Genomic DNA, 23895 nt, shown 5'->3' with positions numbered 1-23895 from the left:
CAAATAGTTTAGGTCAGAGACTATAAAATGTTCGCAATGCGCTCGTTAGCATTTAGTTAGCATTCTCTTTGGGATTTTACATGTACTTGTTAGCGTTGCTAAGCTTCTGATCTCAGATGCTCAGTGGGGTTTTAAAATAGAGGCCCTTCTGTTCAGTGCCGGTATTATTATTTTTTTAAGGGGTGGATCAGCTTTAATATTGCGGAAAGAATGTTGCTTCCATCAATGTAATTGTCTGCATAATTTCCAATCCCCAATTTTTGGGGGGAGTAAATATATATATCCATACACGCACGCATGCATACATACATATACACATATATACATACACATACCTATAGAGACATACACACTTTTTTTAAGAATATACCTTTATTATTATTCCCCGCAAACCCTACCGCCGATCCCCCAATTGGAGAAAACACTTCGGCTTTTACCTTCAATTTATACATCTTATTAACATTTTACAGACACAGTCTATTTTACAATAGTTATTTTTTGTTTGTTTCTAGTCCTTCCTCTATTTCTGATGTCCATCCAGTTTGAGTTATATTTGTAACTGTGCTATTTCACAAAAGTTCTGAACCTATATATATTTGCCGGTATTACCGAACATCCCAGGATGTTATATGGTCGGTATGAAGGTCAATCTGGATGCTGCCCAAGCCTAGTCATACATACATACTGCACATACCACCTCATTCAACACACAAACTGACTGATGTACACCATTGCAAACACTAGTCTGTAACGTCCACATCAGTGGAGGCTGCTGAGGGGAGGACGGCTCATAATAATGGCTGGAATGGAGCAAATTGAATGGTATCAAACCATGTCTTTGATGTATTTGATACCATTCCACCTATTCCACTCCAGCCATTACCACAAGCCCATCCTCCCCAAATAATGTGCCACCAACCTCCTGTGATCCACATATACAGTGCATTCAGAAAGTGTTCAGACCCCTTGGCATCTTCCACATTTTGCTACATTACAGCCTTATTATTCCTCATCAATCTACATGATATATCCGATAACGACAAAGCAAAAAAAAAGGTTATTAGAAATGTTTGTAAATGTATTACAAATTAAAAACTGAAATACCTTATTTACAGTTCAGGTGCATCCTGTTAACATTGATCATCCTTGAGATGTTTCTACAACTTGATTGGAGTCCACCTGTGGTAAATTCAAATGATTGGACATGATTTGGAAAGGCACACACCTGTTTATATAAGGTCCCACAGTTGACAGTGCATGTCAGAGAAAATCTCAAGCCATGAGGTTGAAGGAATTGTCCGTAGAATTGTCCGAGACAGGATTATGTAGAGGTACAGATCTGGGGAAGGGTACCAAAAAATGTCTGAAGCATTGATGGTCCCCAAGAACACAGTGACCTTCATCATTCTTAAATGGAAGAAGCTTCGAACCAAGGCTCTTCCTAGAAATGGCCGCCCGGCCAAACTGAGCAATCAGGGTGGAAGGGCAGTGGTCAGGGAGGTGACCAAGAACCCGAGCTCCAGAGTTCCTCTGTGGAGATGGGAGAACCTTCCAGAAGGACAACCATCTCTTTAGCACTCCACCAATCAGGCCTTTCTGGTAGAGTGGGCAGACAGAAGCCACTCCTCAGTAAAAGGCACATGACAACCCGCTTGGATTTTTGCCAAAAGCCACCTAAAGAACTCAGACCATGAGAAAAAAAGACTCTCTGGTCTGATGAAACCAAGATTGAACTCTTTGGCCTGAATGCCAAGTTTCACGTCTGGAGGAAACCTGGCACCATCCCTACGGTGAAGCATGGTGGTGGCAGTATCATGCTGTGGGGCTGTTATTCAGTGGCAGGGACTGGGAGACTAGTCAGGTTTGAGGGAAAGATGAATGAAGCAAAGTACAGAGAGATCCTTGATGAAAACCTGCTCCAGAGCGCTCAGGACCTCAAACTGGGGCGAAGGTTCACCTTCCAACAGAACAACGACCCTAAGCACACAGTCAAGACAATGCAGGAGCGACTTCGGGACAGGTCTCTGAATGTCCTCGAGTGGCCCATCCAGAGCCCGGACTTGAACCCGATTGAACATCTCTGGAGAGACCTGAAAATAGCTGTGCAGCAACGCTCCCCTTCCAACCTGACAGAGCTTGAGAGGATCTGCAGAGAAGAATGGTAGAAACTCCCCAAATACAGGTGTGCCAAGCTTGTAGCATTATACCCAAGGACACGAGGCTGTAATCACTTTGTTCTGGTGCTTTAACAGAGTACTGAGTAAAGGGTCTGAATACTTACGTAAAATGTTTTTAGATTTATATATATATATATAAAAACACTCTAATATTTATATATATATATATATATATATATATATATATATATATATAGTTGAAGTCAGTTTACATACACCTTAGCCAAATACATTTAAACTCAGTTTGTCACAATTCCTGACATTTAATCATATTAAAAATTTAGGTCATTTAGGATCACCACTTTATTTTAACAATGTGAAATGTCAGAATAATAGTAGAGAGAATTATTTATTTCAGCTTTTATTTATTTCATCACATTCGCAGTGGGTCAGCAGTTTACATACACTCAATAGGTATTTGGTAGCATTGCCTTTAAATTGTTTAAACTTGGGTCAACAGCCTCGGGTAGCCTTCCACAAGCTTCCCACAATAAGCTGGGTGAATTTTGGCCCATTCCTCCTTACAGCTGATGTAACCGAGTCAGGTTTGTAGGCCTCCTTGCTAGCACACGCTTTTTCAGTTCTGCCAACACATTTTCTATAGGATTGAGGTCAGGGCTTTGTGATGACCACTCCAATACCTTGACTTTGTTGTCCTTAAACCATTTTGCCACAACTTTGGAAGTATGATTGGGGTCATTGTCCATTTGGAAGACCCATTTGTGACCAAGCTTTCATTCCTGACTAATGTCTTGAGATGTTGCTGTAATATATCGACATCATTTTCCTTCTTCATAATGCCATGTATTTAGTGAAGGGCATCAGTCCCTCCTGCAGCAAAGCACCCCTACAATATGATGCTGCCACACCCGTGCTTCACAGTTGGGATGGTGTTCTTCGGCTTGCAAGCCTCCCCCTTTTTCCTCCAAACATAACGATGGTCATTATGGCCAAACAGTTCTATTTTTGTTTCATCAGACCAGAGGACATTTCTCCAAAATGTACGATCTTTGACCCCATGTGTAGTTGCAAACCGTAGTCTGGCTTTTCGTTTTACTGTGGATATAGATACCTTTGTACCTGTTTCCTCTAGCATCTTCACAAGGTCCTTTGCTGTTGTTCTGGGATTGACTTGCACTTTTCGCACCAAAGTACATTCATCTCTAGGAGACAGAACGTGTCCGATTTCCGATTTCATCTCTAGGAGACATCTCTAGGAGACAGAACGTGTCCGATTTCTGATTTCAACTGTATGTATATATATATATATATATATATATATATAAACTTTAAAGAAAAAGTAACATCCTCTCACTGTCAACTGTGTTTATTGTGTAAATATTTGTATGACCATAACAAGATTCAACAAATGAACAAGTTCCACAGACATATGACCAACAGAAATAGAATAATGTGTCCCTGAACAAAGAGGGGAGTCAAAATCAACAGTAACAGTCTGTATCTGGTGTGGCCACCAGCTGCATTAAGTACTGCAGTGCATCTCCTCCTCATGGACCACACCAGATTTGCCAGTTCTTGCTGTGAGATGTTACACCACTCTCCCACCAAGGCACTTGCAGGTTCCCGGACATTTTGGGGGGAATGGCCCTAGCCCTCACCCTCCGATCCAACAGGTCCCAGGCGTGCTCAATGGGATTGAGATCCGGGCTCTTCGCTGGCAATGGCAGAACACTGACATTCCTGTCTTGCAGGAAATCACGCACAGAACGAGCCGTATGGCTGGTGGCATTGTCATGCTGGAGGGTCATGTCAGGATGAGCCTGCAGGAAGGGTACTACATGAGGAAGGAGGATGCCTTCCTTGTAACGCACAGCGTTGAGATTGCCTGCAATGACAACAAGCCCAGTCCGATGATGCTGGGACACACCGCCCCAGACCATGATGGACCCTCCACCTCCAAATCGATCCCGCTCCAGAGTTCAGGCCTCGGTGTAACGCTCATTCCTTTCATGGATAAAAGTGAATCCGACCATCTCTGGTGAGACAAAACCGCGACTCGTCAGTGAAGAGCACTTTTTGTCCAGCGACGGTGGATTTGTGCCCATAGGCGATGTTGTTGCCGGTGATGTCTGGTGAGGACCTGCCTTACAACAGGCCTACAAGCCCTCAGTCCAACCTCTCTCAGCCTATTGCGGACAGTCTGAGCACTGATGGAGGGATTGTGCGTTCCTGGTGTAATTTGGGCAGTTGTTGTTGCCATCCTGTACTTGTCCCGCAGGTGTTATGTTCGGATGTACCGATCCTGTGCAGGTGTTGTTACATGTGGTCTGCCACTGCGAGGACGATCAGCTGTCCGTCCTGTCTCCCTGTAGCGCTGTCTTAGGTGTCTCAAATACTTAGGATACTAAAGGGGCCTTTCTTTCTACTGACTCTGAAAAAAAAAAGATGCCCAGGGTCCCTGCTCATCTACGTGAACGAATGTGGCCAGGGCAATACATTGTAACGTCCGTACTGGACATTCCACAGGTGCATGTTCATTAATTGTTTTTGGTTCATTGAACAAGCATTGGAAACAGTGTTGAAACCCTTTACAATGAAGATCTGTGAAGTTATTTGGATTTTTACGAATTATCTTTGAAAGACAGGGTCATGAAAAAGGGACGTTTCTTTTTTTGCAGAGTTTACATATAAATTTGCAAACATTTCTAATAACCTGTTTTTGTTTTGATATTATGGGGTATTGTGTGTAGATAAGGATTTTCTTGTAATATACATTTTATAATAAAGCTGTAACGTAACAAAAAGTGGAAAAAGTCAAGGGGTCTGAATACTTTCCGAATGTACTGTAGCATTTAATGGAACTGAACCCAAAACTTTCCACTAGACGCACACACGAAGAGTCACAGACACACACACACACACATAGACACACACCCAGTCTGAAGATGAAAGAACAGTGTGGAGCACACGAACAGATATTTGAGAGCTGGGCTGGTGTATGTTGGCGTTAGGGCGAGACAGTAGGCCATCTCAGCTTGGTCTCAGACTGTTATCAGACCATCTCTCTCTCTCTCATTCTGGCTGGCTGGCCAGACACTCACATAAACCAACATCAGCCTTGGCCCCTCAACTCACTACGACACACACACACACACACACATTTACTCCATCTGCAGCCTGACCAAGGCATTAAAAACACAGCTAGAGCAGCGGAGGACAGGTAGTCAGGAAGCCACCCACGCCCATCCAGTGGTTAGCTCCCAAACCACAAGTGAAACCCCTCTCCCCTAGCATGGTATGAGCCAGCCGTATCACCCTGGACCTGTCAGACTGTGTTAACGGCCTCCGCCTCTGATCCTGGACCAGTTTATGAGTGGAACCACCACGTTTCACAAGCATCTGAGAGGGCTAAATCCAGAGAGGACTGTGGGAGGTCCTGCGCCATGATTGGTGGCTTGATTCTGTGGAAGGTGGGCTGTCGTCACTCTAATTGGTGGGTCAATGGTGTTGTGGGAGGTGGACAGTGACAGAAGCCAACCACAGACCCCATCCGGCTGGCCGTAAAAACATTGTCAACTCTCTGACGTAAATAACCACAGTTAACCTGCCCCCGCATATACAATGATACAGTAAAAACAACACATTAACTACCCTGACGGAGAGACACAATACGCATGCTATATTCACAGTGTTCAATACAATAAATAAACCACAACACCTATAAAACAACAGTTAAACAGTCGATTGGAAATGGGCTGTGGTAGTGTCGTGGTATAATTTGGGTAACAACCCATTGGTCCCTTTAACTTAAATGTATTCTCCACAAATGCAGTGTGGTGAACTGATGATGCCTTTGCTTTTGGCTTCAGAAAAGAGACCAAGGCCTTAAGGCAGGAATAGTGTCAGCCTTTGTCCATAGATACAGTGCCCCCTGTAATTATTTTTTCATCTTTTGGCTCTATACTTGAAATCCAACAATGACTATGAAGTTAAAAGGCAGACTGTCAGTTTTAATTTGAGGGTATTTTCGTCCATATCGGATGAACTGTTTAGAAATGACTACATCAAGCTTGTAACTCTATAAATTAGTTGGATGCAATAACTATTTGTTTTGGTTGGTTTCAGATTATTTTGTGGCCAATAGAAATGAATAGTAAATAATGTATTGTGTCATTTTGGAGTCACTTTATTGTAAATAAGAATATAATATGTTTGTAAAAACTTCTATATGAATGTGGATGCTACCATGATTACGGATAATCCTGAACGAATCGTGAATAATGATGAGTGAGAAAGTTACAGATGCACCAATACTGTATTATACACCCCCCCCCCCCCCCCCTCCCCCACCCCCCCAACAAAAAAAAAAATGCTAACCTCCATGTTATTGTAATGGTGAGAGGTTAGCATGTCTTGGGGGTATGCTATTGTGCGTTTGTAACTTTTTCACTATGTCATTATTCATGATTCATTTCAGGATTATCCGTGATCCTGGTATGTACAAAAACTTCTGTAATTTCTAAACAATTCACCTGATATGGATGATAATACCCTCAAATTAAAGCTGACAGTCTGCACTTCAAATCCAAAGTTTTGGAGTATAGAGCCACTGTACCAATAATTATGGAAGGCACTGTTGTTGAATCCACACTGCTTGTTTTTCTCACAACTTCCTCCTTCCAGCAGAGCAAAGGCCTGACCAACCCAACCCTGACCACAGGAGCCCCAAACAGACAGACCTAGTGATGCTTCTGACCATGAGTGACCTCAAACAGGCCCGGAAGCTGAACACATTTCTGCACTGTCAGGATCCAGACATTATGTCTGTTCAGCCAATTTCCCATGTCAAATAAAATGGGAATGTAGTCAATGTACAAAATGAGAACTATGAAAGCACAGTGAGAGGTGCTGAGTAAGAGGAACGTATGTATATACATTGGGAGATGGTTGTGAGCAAAGTGTGTGTGTGTGTGTGTGTGTGTGTGTGTGTGTGTGTGTGTGTGTGTGTATGTGTGCGTGAGCACAGATCGGCACAGCAAACATTGTGAAATCATTTGAAAATCGCTGAGCGATACCAGTGAGAGAGGGGGCTCTTGAAACTGATTCTTCAGGGGGATGTGTTAGGAGAGGAATGGGGGGACGGGGGAAGAGAAGAGGAAGTAGACAATGATGCATGATACATCCTATGTTGCAACACAGAAGTCTAACATTGGACAAAAATATGTCTTAATATGGGACATTTAAAGCTGTTGGTACCACGGTGGCCATTTTGTTGACACAAACACAATGTCATGTTGTTTATGTTTCATCATCCCTCTCTCCATCTGACACATACAGCAGATTCTTTCAGCAGAAACTGCTGCTCCAGTTTCAACTGTTCTGCCTTATTATTATTCGACCATGCTGGTCATTTATGAACATTTGAACATCTTGACCATGTTTTGTTATAATCTCCACCCGGCACAGCCAGAAGAGGACTGGCCACCCCACATAGCCTGGTTCCTCTCTAGGTTTCTTCCTAGGTTTTGGCCTTTCTAGGGAGTTTTTCCTAGCCACCGTGCTTCTACACCTGCATTGCTTGCTGTTTGGGGTTTTAGGCTGGGTTTCTGTACAGCACTTTGAGATATCAGCTGATGTACGAAGGGCTATATAAATAAATTTGATTTGATTTGATTTTGATTTGATTTGATTCTTAATACCAGCCTGAAAAGGTGTCTGCTCTAACATTGGCCCATATCTCTTCTTCCTGTAGCAAGACACTGCACGTTACCATGGCATTAGAAGTGAGAAGAAAGAAAAAGAAGGAGGATACCATGGTAATGACGAGCAAAACATTCAAATACAACATTCTCGGATGTATAGGATACATGACAAACGGGCTATAGCGACTGATCAGTGCAGCAGCGAGCCATCGAGCGTCACCATGGCAACAGTTCAGTGGTGAGTCGCTGAGAGAACCAGAAATGTCTGTCACTTTAATGGTGAGAAACTACTGTAACTACTGCCTCCTTTTTTACCAGAACATTCATTCTTACTGGGTCTATTAATATCATCATAATATCATTAATATCATTCAGATACAGAACTAAACGACAACTAAGCATCGTTAGGGGCACAGGGTCACATGACAAGGGGCATTAGTGCGCATGCAGCTAGGCAGCGAGCTGGAACAGCCCCATTACCATGTGATAAATGGCTCTCCCTCAGAACCATACGTCATCTCAGTACTTTCCCTGGGGACATGATTGATCACAGGGCCGAGGTATGGAGAGCTGAGGCCCGCCACTCGATGCTCGGTAAGCTGGGACAGGCTCCATCTGTCAACCCAGCATATGGAGTATGGAGATCAGCACCAGAACACATGCAGGCCAGGCCACGTTGTTAGTACCACTAGGTTTTAATGAACAGATCAGGGGATGCCAGACTGAATCTGAAAACCAACCTAAGCCTCCAAAAATATTTTTGAGACATGCTTAAATAGGCACTTTGGTCACATTACGCCAATATTTTGTGACCAAAAGATGAAGGGGGTTAGCACTTGGGAGGCCCCTATGAAAATGAATGATTGATTTTAACAGTCTGTACATTCACGAAGACAAACATAATTGTGCAGAAGTAGAGGTTATGTGTATAGGTCCTTATGGACATCAGAACATGTGATGGGAATAAATTGGTCCTTTCTGGTCTGGTGGCTGGTGTAAGGTGTAATTACTCAATAATTACAATGTAATAAACCTCTTAGTGTAGTAGTATTTCACGGTGTGCAGTTGTAAAATATGTAGATAGCATCGCTTAAAACTATTTACCCAAGTTTACTATGAGATTCAATCATCTTGATGCCTGGGCAAGCACTGTGAGAGGGATTGTGCAAGTTCATTTGGCAAAGTAGTCGACCCGACATCTGGATAGCATTACAGGAAACGTGAAGCCAGCCTCAATGAACGGCTTGCCCCGCGCCCCTGGATATCAAAATACGTGTCATTAACAATTTTTCACCACTTCCAAACAGGTCAGAGAATCCGTGTTAATTACTTTAACTGTAGGCTAAGTGATTAATGACACCTTGGTTTGCTGTAATTTCATTGTGGCTATGTGAGACTATGGTGCAGAGTCCCCCGACTTGCGGCCTGCGGGCTGAACATGGCCTGCGGGTGATTTATTTATTTGGCCCCCCAAGTTCTGAACCCCCCCCCCCCCCCCCCCTCCTCAAAAAAGTGTTTTTAATTTAGTATTTTTATTGTTGGACATAAAAGCCTGTAAAAACACCACCAAATCAGGTCCAAGTGATTTTAACTTGGGGAATCTGTTCCAAAGTATTCTCACGCATAAAGGCAGTGGTGTAAAATACTTAAGTAAAAATACTTTAAAGTACTACTTAAGTCGTTTTGGGGGGTATCTGTACTTTACTTTACTATTTATATTTTTGACAACTTTTACTTTACTACATTCCTAAAGAAAATAATGTACTTTTTACTCCATACATTTTACCTGACAACCAAAAGTGCTTGTTACATTTTAAATGCTTAGCAGGACAGGAAAATTGTCCAATTCACAGACTTATCAAGAGAACATCCCTGGTCATCCCTACTGCCTCTGATCTGGCGGACTCACTTGGAATTGTACCTCTGCTATCTGTAAATTATGTCTGAGTGTTGGACTGTGTCCCTGGCTATCTGTAAATTATGTCTGAGTGTTGGAATGTGTCCCTGGCTATCTGTAAATGATGTCTGAGTGTTGGAGTGTGTCCCTGGCTATGTGTAAATGATGTCTGAGTGTTGGAGTGTACCGCTGGCTATCTGTAAATGATGTCTGAGTTTTGGAGTGTACCCCTGGCTATCTGTAAATGATGTCTGAGTGTTGGAGTGTACCCCAGGCTATCTGTAAATTATGTCTCAGTGTTGGAGTGTTCCCCTGGCTATCTGTAAATTATGTCTCAGTGTTGGAGTGTACTGCTGGCTATCTGTAAATGATGTCTCAGTGTTGGAGTGTTCCCCTCGCTATCTGTAAAAATGTCTCAGTGTTGGAGTGTACCGCTGGCTATCTGTAAATGATGTCTCAGTGTTGGAGTGTTCCCCTGGCTATCTGTAAATTATGTCTCAGTGTTGGAGTGTACCCCTGGCTATCTGTAAATTATGTCTCAGTGTTGGAGTGTTCCCCTGGCTATCTGTAAATGATGTCTCAGTGTTGGAGTGTACCCCTGGCTATCTGTAAATGATGTCTCAGTGTTGGAGTGTTCCCCTGGCTGTCTGTAAATGATGTCTCAGGGTTGGAGTGTACTCCTGGCTGTCTGTAAATGATGTCTCAGTGTTGGAGTGTACCCCTGGCTATCTGTAAATGATGTCTCAGTGTTGGATTGTTCCCCTGGCTATCTGTAAATGATGTCTGAGTGTTGGAGTGTACCCCTGGCTATCTGTAAATGATGTCTGAGTGTTGGAGTGTTCCCCTGGCTATCTGTAAATGATGTCTCAGTGTTGGAGTGTACCCCTGGCTATCTGTAAATGATGTCTCAGTGTTGGAGTGTTCCCCTGGCTATCTGTAAATGATGTCTCAGTGTTGGAGTGTTCCCCTGGCTATCTGTAAATGATGTCTCAGTGTTGGAGTGTTCCCCTGGCTGTCTGTAAATGATGTCTCAGTGTTGGAGTGTACTCCTGGCTGTCTGTAAATGATGTCTCAGTGTTGGAGTGTTCCCTTGGCTATCTGTAAATGATGTCTCAGTGTTGGAGTGTTCCCCTGGCTATCTGTAAATTATGTCTCAGTGTTGGAGTGTACCGCTGGCTATCTGTAAATGATGTCTCAGTGTTGGAGTGTACCGCTGGCTATCTGTAAATGATGTCTCAGTGTTGGAGTGTTCCCCTGGCTGTCTGTAAATTATGTCTCAGTGTTGGAGTGTACCGCTGGCTATCTGTAAATGATGTCTCAGTGTTGGAGTGTTCCCCTGGCTAAAAAAACAAGAACTTTATGTAAGGAATTTGAAATTATTCATACTTTTAATTTGACTTTTGATACTTATGTATATTTTAACAGTGCCATTTACTTTAAAACAAAATACTTTTATACTTTTACTCAAGCAGTATTTTGCTGCTCAAGTTTTCTATGAAGGTATATTTACTTTTACTCAAGTATGACAGTTGGGTACTTTTTACACCCCTGTATAATAGAGATATATGTCATCGTATATACAAATGTAAGCAAGTTTTGAAATGATGTTTCAGTCAAATATTAGATCTGTTTGGGCTTCTTGCAGTCAATTTGCAGTCTACAAATGATTTGTAATTATGTTCTGGCACCCTGACCAGCTCAAGGTGATCCCTGCTATAGGATGTTCCATGACCTCTGCAACATTACTCAAACTAAAAAACAGCTTGACAGACATTGGGTCCAGCAAGTAGATGTTACACAATATAGCAAATTCTCGGAATGGTTTATCATGATGAAAAACAGAAGGCCAGGTGTCTGATAAACATATATCTTACACTGTAACCTAGGCATGTATGAATGTATGAACGCGACACAACGTAGCCTAGATCTAGTTGGGTAATGGGGTTACTCGGGAGAGGGAAGAGGCAACACGAAAGGGAGAGAGTATTTGAATTAAGCTAAACGAGCCCACCATCGCGCAGGCGGCCACCTGCGTAATAAAACAATAATGTGTGCAATGATAGGACTGAAACACACAAACCATCCAGGAAAGCCTTTGTGTTTTGCATCTGAGCAAAAAAACACAAACAAAAAAACACATCAAAGCACAGACACCAGGTTAATATGCACGATGGTTTTTCATACCGTTAAAAATCAGACAGACAAACATCCCATAAATATGCGCTGGTCAGGAATACTAATCCAACCATACCTGCAATCGCTCTGTCGCTGGCTGCCACATTTTAGTAGAATCAAAGGTTTCCGTAACTACTGCTGCTGGTTATTCTCTATGTAGTCCAGCTCACATCTGCTTGTTCTCGGCGCTTGCTTCTCCTCTTCTGCAATCTGGAGAAAACAGACAGTGAATTCCAATGGAGCTTGATGAAGCTTTCGCCTGCGAGCAGTTCCCGAAACTGGTCTGCAAGGGGCGGTAGCGACAGCCGCAAGGAAGGGCAGGACAGGGGGCCAGAGAACCCTTTTTTACAGACATACAAACTTTCCTGCTTGAATGTCGCAAAATAATTAAATTGACTGAATATGAAAGGCTCACGTAAAAATATTGCCATTATTTCAAGCAATTTTGGTCGGTGTTGCTTGGTTTACTAATTGCTGTGTGGCATTATGGTTTGCCCAAATGGTCATGGTTTTGATGGTGCACTTCTAAAAACCCTGTTTTAACAGACACATTCCAGCCTTCTGGCTCCAGTGAAGTGGCTCCGTCAGAACTGGCCATGACTCAGTTTATAGGAGTTGTGCTTACCAATGGACCCCTACGAAGGCCAAACAGTTCCCCGTGACCCTGGAGGTCATGGAAAGGGGAAAAGGGGTAGAGGTCAACAAAGGCTCCCCACTCGGACTTCAGTGTAGGGTGAACCTCATCAATAACCACTGGCTCCTCTCAGCTCCACAAAGTGTGTGTGTATGTATGTGTCTGTCTGTCTGTGTGTGTGTGTGTGTGTGAATGCGTGTGGCTCTGTGTGTTTGTGTGTCCATGCGTGAATACGTGTGTGTGTGTGTGTGTGTGTAGGCGCAGTGAGTGACGAGATGACGCCACAGCCAGCCTGTATTTACAGATGTTTACTCTGGGAACATCTGGATTAAGCAGGAGGTCACCAAGGCCGCACACAGGGCTAACAACACTCCTTATATGGGTATTTCCCACTGCTGACATGTTGTCTGGGGCAACTGGGCATGGAGAGACTGTCTATTGGTGGAAACATGTTGCCCATTTTCCTATGGTAGTGGGTACTGCATCTATGGACACTCCTCATTCTGGCCAGTGTTGTTGAGTTCCTATAGTGTCCCTGTATTTAGCATGTATTTTGGTGGATTGATGCTAGATAACACCAGTACTTACAAAACTTGAGTTTTTCCTTCATTTGTTAAGATTGATTAGGTTCTCAGGAGTTGTGAAATGCGCAATATTGATATGATACAAATTTGATTTGGTTTTCAAAGCACTAGTTTAGTCCAAAAATAGTACTTAGTCTTGTGCTTTGGAGGTTATCCAAACCCACTTCCCATGTCAAGTCGTGATAAATCACCTTTGCGACTTCAGTATTATTTTCCCATTTCAAGAGTATTGAGATCTAATTGCTGAGGTTTTGGTCACAATACTCAAGAGATGCTGCTGGAGTTGGACAGAAGAAACACTGATTCCATTCCAAGGTTAGCTGTCCATCAGAGTCCAGAAGGCAGACAGAAGAAAGGGAGGCCTGTGACAACATGGAGAACAATGACGACTGAAGGCTGAACCCCAGCAACACCAGTAGAGCTGGAGCACAGTGGAGAAGACGGCCAAAGACCACAGGAAGTGAAGATCCTTTGTTGCTGCCAAATGCTCCAGTCGGCGTGACGGGATGAGTGAGTCAATGAGGTTATACATATTAAATTAATGTTTATACACGTGTATTACAATGACCAAGTCTTGTCATAGTACATTTCCATTGAGTCAACAGAACCCTGTGAGTCAAATGTTTTCCTAGACACAAATAGACCTCTGGTGTCATAATAAGAACAAACGAGACACCAGCTGGGTTTGTGTTCACTTCAACCTTTATTGTTACATCATTGAACATAGATAATATTCATGTGGTTCTTCTCTTTAAAAAAAAGACGACCCTAGTAGGCAAAACATCAGTCAAGTGGAGTGCTCACTCGGTGCTCCGGGTGGGCGGAGATTTCTAAAGAACCAATGGAATGGTCTAAAATGTGCCGCCCATCCGGCGCCCCAAACGAATGCACCCAGGGGTTGACCCTGAGTGGAACAACACAACCGCACACAGACAGAGAGAGAGAGAGAGAGAGAGAGAGAGAGAGAGAGAGAGAGAGACCTATACCTGGGACACAGAAGCACATATATTACTGGAGCAGACCCACCAGCTGACCCCCACCTGTCAATCATCCACTCAAGACCCGCTCACCCCACCTGTCAGTCATCCACTCAAGACCCGCCCACTGGCTACTCCGACCACTCCTGCAAAAAACACAATTATTACTCTTCCTTTATTTGTACAGAACTTGCATGTAAATAATAAAAACATGACAACCAATGTTTTTTTTAAATGCTGTTCTAAAGCTTCCCTCCATAGTGTACATCTCTTCTACCTCTACCCTGACGTTGTTTCCTGAAGGAAGTGACGATTTTGCCATAAACCTGGCAAAGACACAGTAAATCAACCACAATATACGGAGGGTTTCAAAATTATGCAGAAAACATTGAATCTACCCATGCACCAAGTAAGGCAACCTACTGTAGATTTTTTATATAGAAAGATATATCGTACTGCACTATGACAAGTGCACCTATTTCTACCACACCTGTAAGAACTCCTATCAACAGCCTCTGCTGAATCTACACTTTAAACTGAGCTCATGGGTCGGTGAGGGACATCAGGAACCACCCCCTCTAGGAACCCAATGGCATCCTGGGTAATGTAGTCACAGTCTACTGGAGAGAAGAAGCAACCAAGATGGCGGTATCACCCAACACCTACTAAAAAAGGTACGCTCTTATGCTACAGTAGCTTTATGGATATTCCAACACATTTCCCACATAACTATTGTTTGGGTTTTTTCTCCACTACATTTATTTTGTTCATTTTTATCTAAAGAAATACTAAATGGTTTGCATTAACTGAATTTGTGTGTTTTGGTGCACGGCCGAACATGTGTAGTTAGTTGTGTGTGTGAACAGGTGATGCGTGATACTGTGTGTGGGTGGGTGTGTTGCCGCTGTGTTTTCTACAAATCTTTTGTTTTGATCAGAGTGACCAGGGGCTTGTCGTCAGGGCTGTAGTCCTCGTAGGTGATGGGTGCAGCGTCGTACATTGCCGGCCGGGACTTCTTCCCAAATCTGAGAGAGGGGAAGAAAACACATATTTGGAACATCCCTTCAGGTAGGACAGCTAGCTACACGCAAGACAGTTCCTAATGTTTCAAGTGTAGAGTTGCTGGGTAAAGAATTAAATACAGGTGACTGTAGGGTTATAAAGGAGATGTTGCATGTTACAAACAGAGTAATATAAACATGGTGTTGTAAGAGAGGCATTACACATTCACCCACAGTGTATTACAGGTGAGTATACCCTAGTGCTGGTAATCTTCCAAGATTAGCCTGAAATCTACCGGAATGAGCCTTTGTCTCATGTATGACATTGTTATTGAGTATTGCATTGTTGGGTTTTGAGTTTTCAAGAAAGGCATTTCACTGTACTTGTGCATGTGACATTAAAAACTTGAATGGACCTTAATCTCCCGGTTAACAGCAAAGCTAAAACAGGAGGTGTTTCTAATGTCTGAATCAATTTAATACATGAAATATTAACAATGTTGAGGCACTTGTATACTCATAGTAAGCAAGCCTAGTCTACCCTGAGGTGTGACTTGTTCAGAGAGCTTTGTGCCGTCTCACCTGGCGTGGCGGATGGAGGCGATGGCGTTGCTGAACTCGCTGTCGATGCTGCGGCAGTTGTAGAACTCCTGGTAGGCATGGCGAGATGAGCCCTGGTACTCGATGCGGCTGATGCGGCAGATGCCCACGATGAGGATGATGAGCATGAGGATGAAGGCGACGCACAGGGCGCCAATGATGATGTAGAGGGAGTGACGTGGCATGTTGGTCAGGGTGTCCTCGGGGTGGGTGGTCTTCCACTGCAAGTCTGAGAGAGAAACAGACAGACTTATGAATAACCTAAGAAAGGCATGTACATGTAATCATATTTCATCATTTACTCCCACAACAAGAGGATTCTGGGTAATGTACTTACGTATCTCACAGCTGGCCCCTACCCAGCCTGGGGGGCAGTGGCAGGTGTATGCATTTGATTGGTCGATGCAGGTTCCTCCGTGATGACAGGGATTGCTCTCACACTCGTTGATGTCAACCTCACAGTCCTCCCCTGAGATAACCAATAGTGGGCGGGGGGGAGTTATGTTTAACTGGAAAAGCAGGTACAGGTATACTTTGAGAGGGTTCAGAGGTGGAGCGCTCCCTAGTCAGAACAGCCTACTCCCACCTGTGTCCCCAAGGCCTACTATGATAGACTGGGTGACAGACGTGAACTCACACAAAACACACACACACAGAGTTGAAATGCTCACCAAGGTAACCAGGTGGGCAGACACAGGTGGCGTTAAAGCCCACACTCTCACAGTGTCCTCCGTTCTGACAGTGAGCCTTCAGACAAGGATCCCTGTAGATCTCACAGTGTCTGCCTGCACAGGGACACACACATATGACCCATTAATGACACACACAGTACTCTCTACAGACCTGGGTTCAAATACCTTTGGAAATTTTTCAAACACTTTAAGCATTTGCTTTAGCCTGTCTGGAGTGCCAGGAGGGCTGTGTTCGCACTTTTAGGACTTTTGTATTGGCTCATTGCAACAGGCAAGCTCATTAAAAGGACAGCATAAATATTTGAAATTATTACAAATAGTATTTGAATCCAGGTCTGCTTTAAACATGACAGTTTACACCAACACCACACTATCTCACAATTTACTACACATTCTGTAGACAACACATAATCACTTATATGGACACATTCATAATACAGGCTGTATAAACTCATCGAATTAGCATACATATTGCAGCATCAGCATCATCACACAATCCCACCCCAGGATAACATACTTAAAACTGTCCCCGTTGAGTCACATTGGATTGAAATCAATACACACACACCCCTACCTTCATACTGGGGAGTGCAGGCACATTCGTAAGCGTTGATGAGGTCTCTGCAGGTAGCAGAGTTCTGGCAGGGGGCTGACAGACACTCGTTGTATTCTTCCTCACAGTACAGACCATGGTACCCTGGGAGACACACCACACACACATAAAGTCACACTGTCTTTGATCATAATATTAGATGACAGTTCAAGTAATAATTATGTTTAGACATCACTAACGAGAAGATCAGGGTGATAGACTCCTCAGCACACATCATTTTTTTATGAGGGGGAGTTAAGTGGTTTAATGTACCTTTATTTATATATAGAGATGATCACTTAGATGGAACAAGCAAAACCTTGTGGATGTTACATCCACAGACATCTTATTGAATTAATTATAGATGCAATTCTATGGTTACGTCGATATAGCCATGATTCAGCCGTGACTGTTAGTGATGTCTTATATGCAGTACACTCCAGTTACCACTAGGTGGCAGGTTTGCACTGGGACAGAACTGTGGGTCTTGGTGTTTTTCCCTATAAAAGAAGCAGTATGAGCCCAAGGTCAGAACACAGAGATTGACAGAATCTCAAAGTTGATGTAGGACATTGTGTTCTTTCTTCAGAGCTTACAAGCAGAAGCTACCGTACTGAGTATAGACATGTCAGTAAGTGTAATGCATGCGTGAGTGTGTGTCGGGCTGTGTGTGTGTGTGTCTGGCTTTCTGCTGGTGTGTGCATGTGTTTGTCGTACACCATGAGAGGATACATTTACATACAAAGTAAGCCTTGATAAATGCCAGAGGTTCTCATAAAAAATCCAGTGAAATGTCAAGTGCCTTTCCCAGACTCCCAGACCCATATCCTCTGGCTAGTCTGACTCTGCTCTGCCTGATAGGGATACAGGGAGCCTGGGATCCACTAGAGTATATATCAGATCCCTCACAGCCTCCTCTCCTCGTAGAGGACGCAGACACCAGCTGGCATATTGATGAACAGGAGAAAAGGTCAATTGTATCCTTAAACGAGTCTGATTGCAAATCACCAATGACATCATTCCCGTTAGATGGGGGGCTGTCTGAATGGAGATGTGTGATTGGATGGCATCTGCCCAACTAGTGTAGTCAAACAATGGTTGCAGACAGACAATGGTCTGGAAGGAAGCGCAAAGCAACTGTCTCACCTAATAAAAAGAGATCCTAATAAAAATCAACCAGATGACTGAGTAGAGGGAGAGGGAAATGAGGTGAGGAAGAGATGGAGAGAAGAGAGGAGGACAGAGAGAGGGACAGAAAGGCAAAGAGAGAAATAGATGAAGAGAAATGGAGAACAGAGAATAGGTTAGCGTGAAAGGTGAAAAGAGATATGTGTGAATATACCGTGTGATATGTGGGAACATACTATGTGATATTATGTGTGCATATACTGTGTGATATTGTTTGTGAATATACTGTGTGAACATACTGTGTGAACATACTGTGTGATATCATGTGGGAATGTACTGTGTGATATCATGTGGGAATATACTGTGTGAACATACTGTGTGATATTATGTGTGAACATACTGTGTGAAAATACTGTGTGAATATACTGTGTGAATATACTGTATGGACATACTGTGTGAACATACTGTGTGATATTATGTATGAACATACTGTGTGATATTATGTATGAACATACTGTGTGAATATACTGTCTGTGCATTTGGAAAGTATTCAGACCCCTTCCCTTTTCCAAATTTAGAAATGTTACAGTCTTAATCTAAAATGTATTACACTTTTAAAACATCTTCACCAATCTACACACAATACCGATAATGAATTTTTAGCAAAGCAAAAATACCTCATTTACATAAGTATTCAGAACCTTTGCTATGGGACTTGAGCTCAGGTGCATCTGTCCCGACTTCCACCGAAGTCGGTTTCTCTCCTTGTTCGGGCAGCGCTCGGCATCGCTGGTCTTCTAGCCATCACTTATAGCCAAGTTTATGTGCACATTTTTTCTGGTGCCCGACGGGTTTTGTACCCATTTGTTTGTTGTTCTGGTTTCCAGTGATTTTATGAATAAAACTGCTCCGTTGATTACCCAGTTTTGCTCTCCTGCGCCTGACTTCCCTGCCGCCAGTTACGCACTCCCTAACAGCATGTTTCCATTGATCATCCTTGAGATGTTTCTAAAACTTGATTGGAGTCCACCTGTGGTAAATTCAATTGATTGGACATGATTTGGAAAGGCACACACCTATCTATATAAAGTCCCACAGTTGACAGTGCATGTCAGAGCAAAAACCAAGCCATTAGGTTGAAGGAATTGTCCATAGAGCTCTGAGACAGGATTGTGTCGAGTCACAGATCTGAGGAAGGGTAACAAAACATTTCTGCAGCATTGAAGGTCCCCAAGAACACAGTGGTGTCCATCATTCTTAAATGTAACCACCAAGACTCTTCCTAGAGCTGGCTACCCGGCCAAACTGAGCAATCGGGGGAGAAGGGCCTTGGTCAGGGATGTGACCAAGAACCCGACGGTCACTCTGACAGAGCTCCAGAGTTCCTCTGTGGAGATGGGAGAACCTTCCAGAATGCCAACCATCTCCGCAGCACTCCACCAATCAGGCCTTTATGGCTGAATGCCAGATGGAAGCCACTCCTCTGCAAAAGGCACATGACAGCTCGCTTGGAGTTTGCCAAAAGGCACCTAAGGACTTTCAGACCATGAAAAACAAGATTCTCTGGTCTGATGAAACCAAGCTTGAACTCTTTGGTTTGAATGCCAAGCCTCACATCTGGAGGAAACGTAGCACCATCCCTACGGTGAAGCATGGTGGTGGCAGTATCATGCTGTGGGGATGTTTTTCAGCGGCAGGGACTGGGAGACTAGTCAGGATCGAGACAAAGATGAACGGAGCAAAGTACAAAGAGATCCTTGATGAAAACCTGCTCCAGAGTGGACAGGACCTCAGACTTGGGCGAGGTTCACCTTCCAACAGGACAACAACCCTAAGCACACAGCTAAGACAACACAGGAGTCTCTGAATGTCCTTGAGTGGCCCGGCCAGAGCCCGGACCTGAACGAACGTCTCTGGAGAGACCTGAAAATAGCTGTGCAATGACGCTCCCCATCCAACCTGACAGAGCTTGAGAGGATCTGCAGAGAAGAATGGGAGAAACTCCCCAAGTGCAGGTGTGCCAAGCATGTTGCTTCATACCCAAGAAGACTCAAGGCTGTAATCGCTGCCAAAGGTGCTTCAACAAAGGGTCTGAATACTTATGTAAATGTAATAGTTTTTTATTTTTACTAAATAAATAAAAATCAGTTTTTGCCTTGTCATTATGAGGTATTGTGTATAGAGGGGGAAAAAAAACTATTTAATCAATTTTAGAATAAGGCTGTAACATAACAAAATGTGGAAAAAGTGAAGGGATCTGAATACCTTCCGAATGCATTGGTACAGTATATATGGGAATGAATATACTGTACCAATGCAAGATCTGAGGTTGTTTCAATGAGAGAACAAATAACATAACGCAATGGTATGAGACAATAATATACTAATAAGAGTATGAACACAGTGAGAAGTATCTGGCTACAGAGGACAGTCTGAATGGATAGTGTGTCCCCAAAGGAACTATTTTAAGTGAAGTGATCTAAAATGGTGGAATTGGGTTGTTTCTGTAAAAAAAAAAAGCTATTACTAATTTAGAGTGTCTCTCACTCCCCTCTCCATCCAACCTAAGATGGCAAATTACATCAAAATGAAAACTGAAAGGCAGAAAGATATATAAAGGGAACTCTAGGACAGACTGATAGGGAGGAGCAGCAGCAGTCTGTCACACTGTGTTGATTCTTCTACTGATAGGGTCGTTCTCCTGCAGTCACACCCAGACCTGGGCTTAAATACTATTTGATATATTTCCAATATTACTACCATTTGTTTAAGCCTGCCTGGAGTGCCAAATGGGCGGGGTTTGCAATTTTGCAACTATTCTATTGGTTCCCTTGTACCAGGCAAGCTCAAACAAGCCCAGCTAAAGTAATTGACATGATTTCAAATAGTATTTGAACCCAGGTCTGGTCACACAGCTGGGTAATTGCTGAATAAGGGATAATGATTTGTCATCATTCCACACCATTAATCTGAGCATGGAGCCATAAAAACCAGTGGCACTGTGTCTGCATCAATGATACCACTGGGTGGGTTGGGGAATGGGTTGTGGAATAGCGAGTAGTAACAATGCTAATTTAAGATGCTGTATGTTACATGTGACAGGTTCACTGTTATATCATATGTATTGTGGGAGAATCAATCTGTTAGCTAGTTTTACAGCTCATCTTTAGTGTGGGTAATGGGAGGTGGATCAGATTACCCCCCATACTAACACACGCTCGCTCGCACGCAGACACAGAATGGCTCACCTGGGACACACAGACACCTGAAGCTAGTGCCCACACTGCGGCAAATCCCGTGGGCACAGGGGTTGAGGGCACAGAAGTCCACCAACTGGGCACAGGTCGGGCCGGTAAAGCCGGCGGCACAGCTGCAGCCAAAGCCCAGGCCGGGACCCTGGGGAAAGCAGCTCCCGTTGTTGTGGCAGGGGCTGGAGGCACATGGGTCCACCCTCTGTTCACACATACTGCCCTGATACCCTGAGAGAGATGAAGGGAGAAAAAGAGTGAGCGAGAGAGAGAGTGGAGGGGGTTGGCATCTAGTCTGGTGGCAGGAATGCTGTGGGGTTCTGGGAGTGTGAAGGACCCCATTGTGGGTGTTGAGGTGGCTCTGTGGACTCACTGGGATGTAGTTTTGTCTTCACACATACACAAACCTGTCCCCAGTCTCCCACCCACAAACAAACAGGCACTGTTCTTCAACGCAAGCCAGCAAGCACATACTTAAAGACATGCTCTGGTACTTTGGCGACTAGTAAGTATTTTTTAAACCTCCTGCTTTGGGCTGGACGTGTCCATGTGTAGTTCATACATGCACAATCTATGAGAAAGAAAGAAAATAATCTGTCTGAGACACACACAGAAACACAGCGACTCCAGCAGATTATTCCTCCCTCTCTAAGGTGACAGTGAGATAATGTCCATCAGTCTGGGTGATCCTGAGTCCTCCCTGCATCAGGTAAATGAATCAGCAGACCCTATCTTCATCAGCCCAATGAACTACACACACTTACACAATCACTGACACAATCAACATGCTCCTGGGTTATATTGACTATAACACACACACAGGCCACACACATACATAGGCTGACACAAACACTCACATAAATGCTCACACACACACACAGTCTCTTCACAATAATGCAGTCTCCTCTCTGCGCTACCATGGCGATGATCCTGATAAAAACACCATTCTCCTGAGGAGGGAGGGAGAACAGAGGGGAGGGTGGAGAGAGGGGAGGAGGGAAGCGGCAAGGAGGGCACCTTGAGAGTGGCAGAGATTGTGGCAGCGATTACAGAAGGTGTGACAAAGTGGAGGTTTGATTGAGGGTGACCTCAATTTCTGATCAGTCTTTCTCATAAGAGCATCAGGGTGTAGAAGGCTAGTGGGAGTAGAAAAGCCAGGTCAAACCAGGCAGACTGGAGAATTAGTCGGGAGATACATTCAATACCAGTCACTAGGGGCAACGTGAGCGCGTGTTACCATCGAGCAGGTTCACGGCTTGCTAGCACGTTGTGGATGGAGATAGAGGACTTAAAAGGTCCCGAAGAAAAAAGGTTAGAATGACTAAAATATCACAATATTTTGGGGGATAGAAATGCTCACAATTTTAGAAAAATGACTCTCTCATGGCCAACTACCAGGAAGTTTGAAAAGACACGCTGAGAGGGCAGGGAGCTTATAGTCATGAGCTTGCCTTGACTTACAGCTCTTTGAAATGCCTGTCAAGAAACTTGGACGCAGTGAGCAGTAAAATCATCTCAAGCTAATTTGGTGATACGCAATTAACTCAAACTACATTAAAACTGCATCACTAGCTAGGTTTCCATCCAATTGGCGACAAATTATCATGAGAATATTTGTTTTAAATTACCAGTGGTGTGCTTCCACCAAACAGACTTGTTGCAGAGAATAATCAGTATGAGGACATAGTGAACACACAAAGACATGTTTCACTTAGGTTTTCATGTACCGGATCAAAATCTACAGTTCAATATGTTTTCCACTCTACCGATAGTTCTCAGAAAAACTGTTGCTTTAAATAGCAAATGTGCCTACTCTGGTCTGGGCACCTGCGCTCTAGCCAACAGCTCGCAGATACAGTGCAGGTAGACTGTGTGAGTACAGTAGGCTAGTCTACATGATGAGATTATTATGGATAAGAAGGAAAATATTTGTGTTTGTCAAATGGCAGTCAAGCATCGATCATTTCACCAGAATAAGATCCTCGATATTTATTGGAAAGGAGCATCAAGATCACCATGCACTTTCACCACCCTGTCATCATAACTAATAACATCTGTAGACTAATAAACTGCATGGATTCCGAGTCTTAGTGGGAGGACCACAGACCATATCATCACGTGACTCTAAGTTTACTTCAATACAGCGCCGAAAAAAAATAAAAACACACATTATATGAGAGATTTTGTTTTTAACACATGAAAGAGCTTGTCTTTATGTCTTTTGGGGGGGGGGGGGGGGGGGGGGGGGGCTTGCCTGTTATTTTGCCATTAATACATGTCACATGTCATTGTTTGCAAACAATGTAAAAATATATATATATTACACACACACACACACACACACACACACACATAATTGAGTTAATAAAGCTGTGTACAAACAGGCAGCTCCAAAATGCAGGTGTTACAGCCTAGCTCAGTGCTTTCTGTGGTGGTGGGGCAGATCAGCAGAAAATAGGAGCATTGTACCGTGATTGGCTCAGCATTGAACCGTGATTGGCTCAGTGTTCTGTCACTCATGGGGACA

General features: G+C 43.6%; 2 protein-coding genes across 3 annotated transcripts in view; both read right to left on the bottom strand.

Annotated features, from left to right (window-relative positions):
* The window catches only part of LOC110507623 (PTB-containing, cubilin and LRP1-interacting protein), a 52708-nt gene extending 40509 nt beyond the window's left edge, over window positions 1-12199 (bottom strand). The window contains exon 1 of the mRNA XM_021587723.2: window positions 11989-12199. Coding sequence (XP_021443398.1) covers window positions 11989-12018 — 30 coding nt within the window. The 5' untranslated portion in view covers window positions 12019-12199. The remainder of the gene's footprint in view (window positions 1-11988) is intronic.
* Window positions 12200-13810: 1611 nt separating this feature from the next.
* The window catches only part of LOC110507622 (delta and Notch-like epidermal growth factor-related receptor), a 67891-nt gene continuing 57806 nt past the window's right edge, over window positions 13811-23895 (bottom strand). Inside the window, exons 8-14 of one of the 2 annotated variants that reach the window (XR_005040015.1) lie at window positions 21369-21599; window positions 16975-17097; window positions 16380-16493; window positions 16046-16177; window positions 15691-15937; window positions 14206-15132; window positions 13811-14170 (exon numbers count right to left, since the gene is read on the bottom strand). Coding sequence is in view for 1 of the 2 variants with exons in the window: in XM_036965222.1 (XP_036821117.1) it covers window positions 15021-15132; window positions 15691-15937; window positions 16046-16177; window positions 16380-16493; window positions 16975-17097; window positions 21369-21599 (959 nt within the window). In the remaining variant the exon portion in view is untranslated. Of the gene's footprint in view, window positions 15133-15690; window positions 15938-16045; window positions 16178-16379; window positions 16494-16974; window positions 17098-21368; window positions 21600-23895 lie in introns of both variants that reach the window. The other variant, XM_036965222.1, reaches the window with a different exon arrangement.

The sequence above is a fragment of the Oncorhynchus mykiss genome, chromosome 27 (genome assembly GCF_013265735.2).
Source record: "Oncorhynchus mykiss isolate Arlee chromosome 27, USDA_OmykA_1.1, whole genome shotgun sequence".
Classification (NCBI taxonomy): domain Eukaryota; kingdom Metazoa; phylum Chordata; class Actinopteri; order Salmoniformes; family Salmonidae; genus Oncorhynchus; species Oncorhynchus mykiss.
Note: the sequence above shows the minus strand (reverse complement) of the source record. Positions and strands in the feature narration are given on the sequence as shown.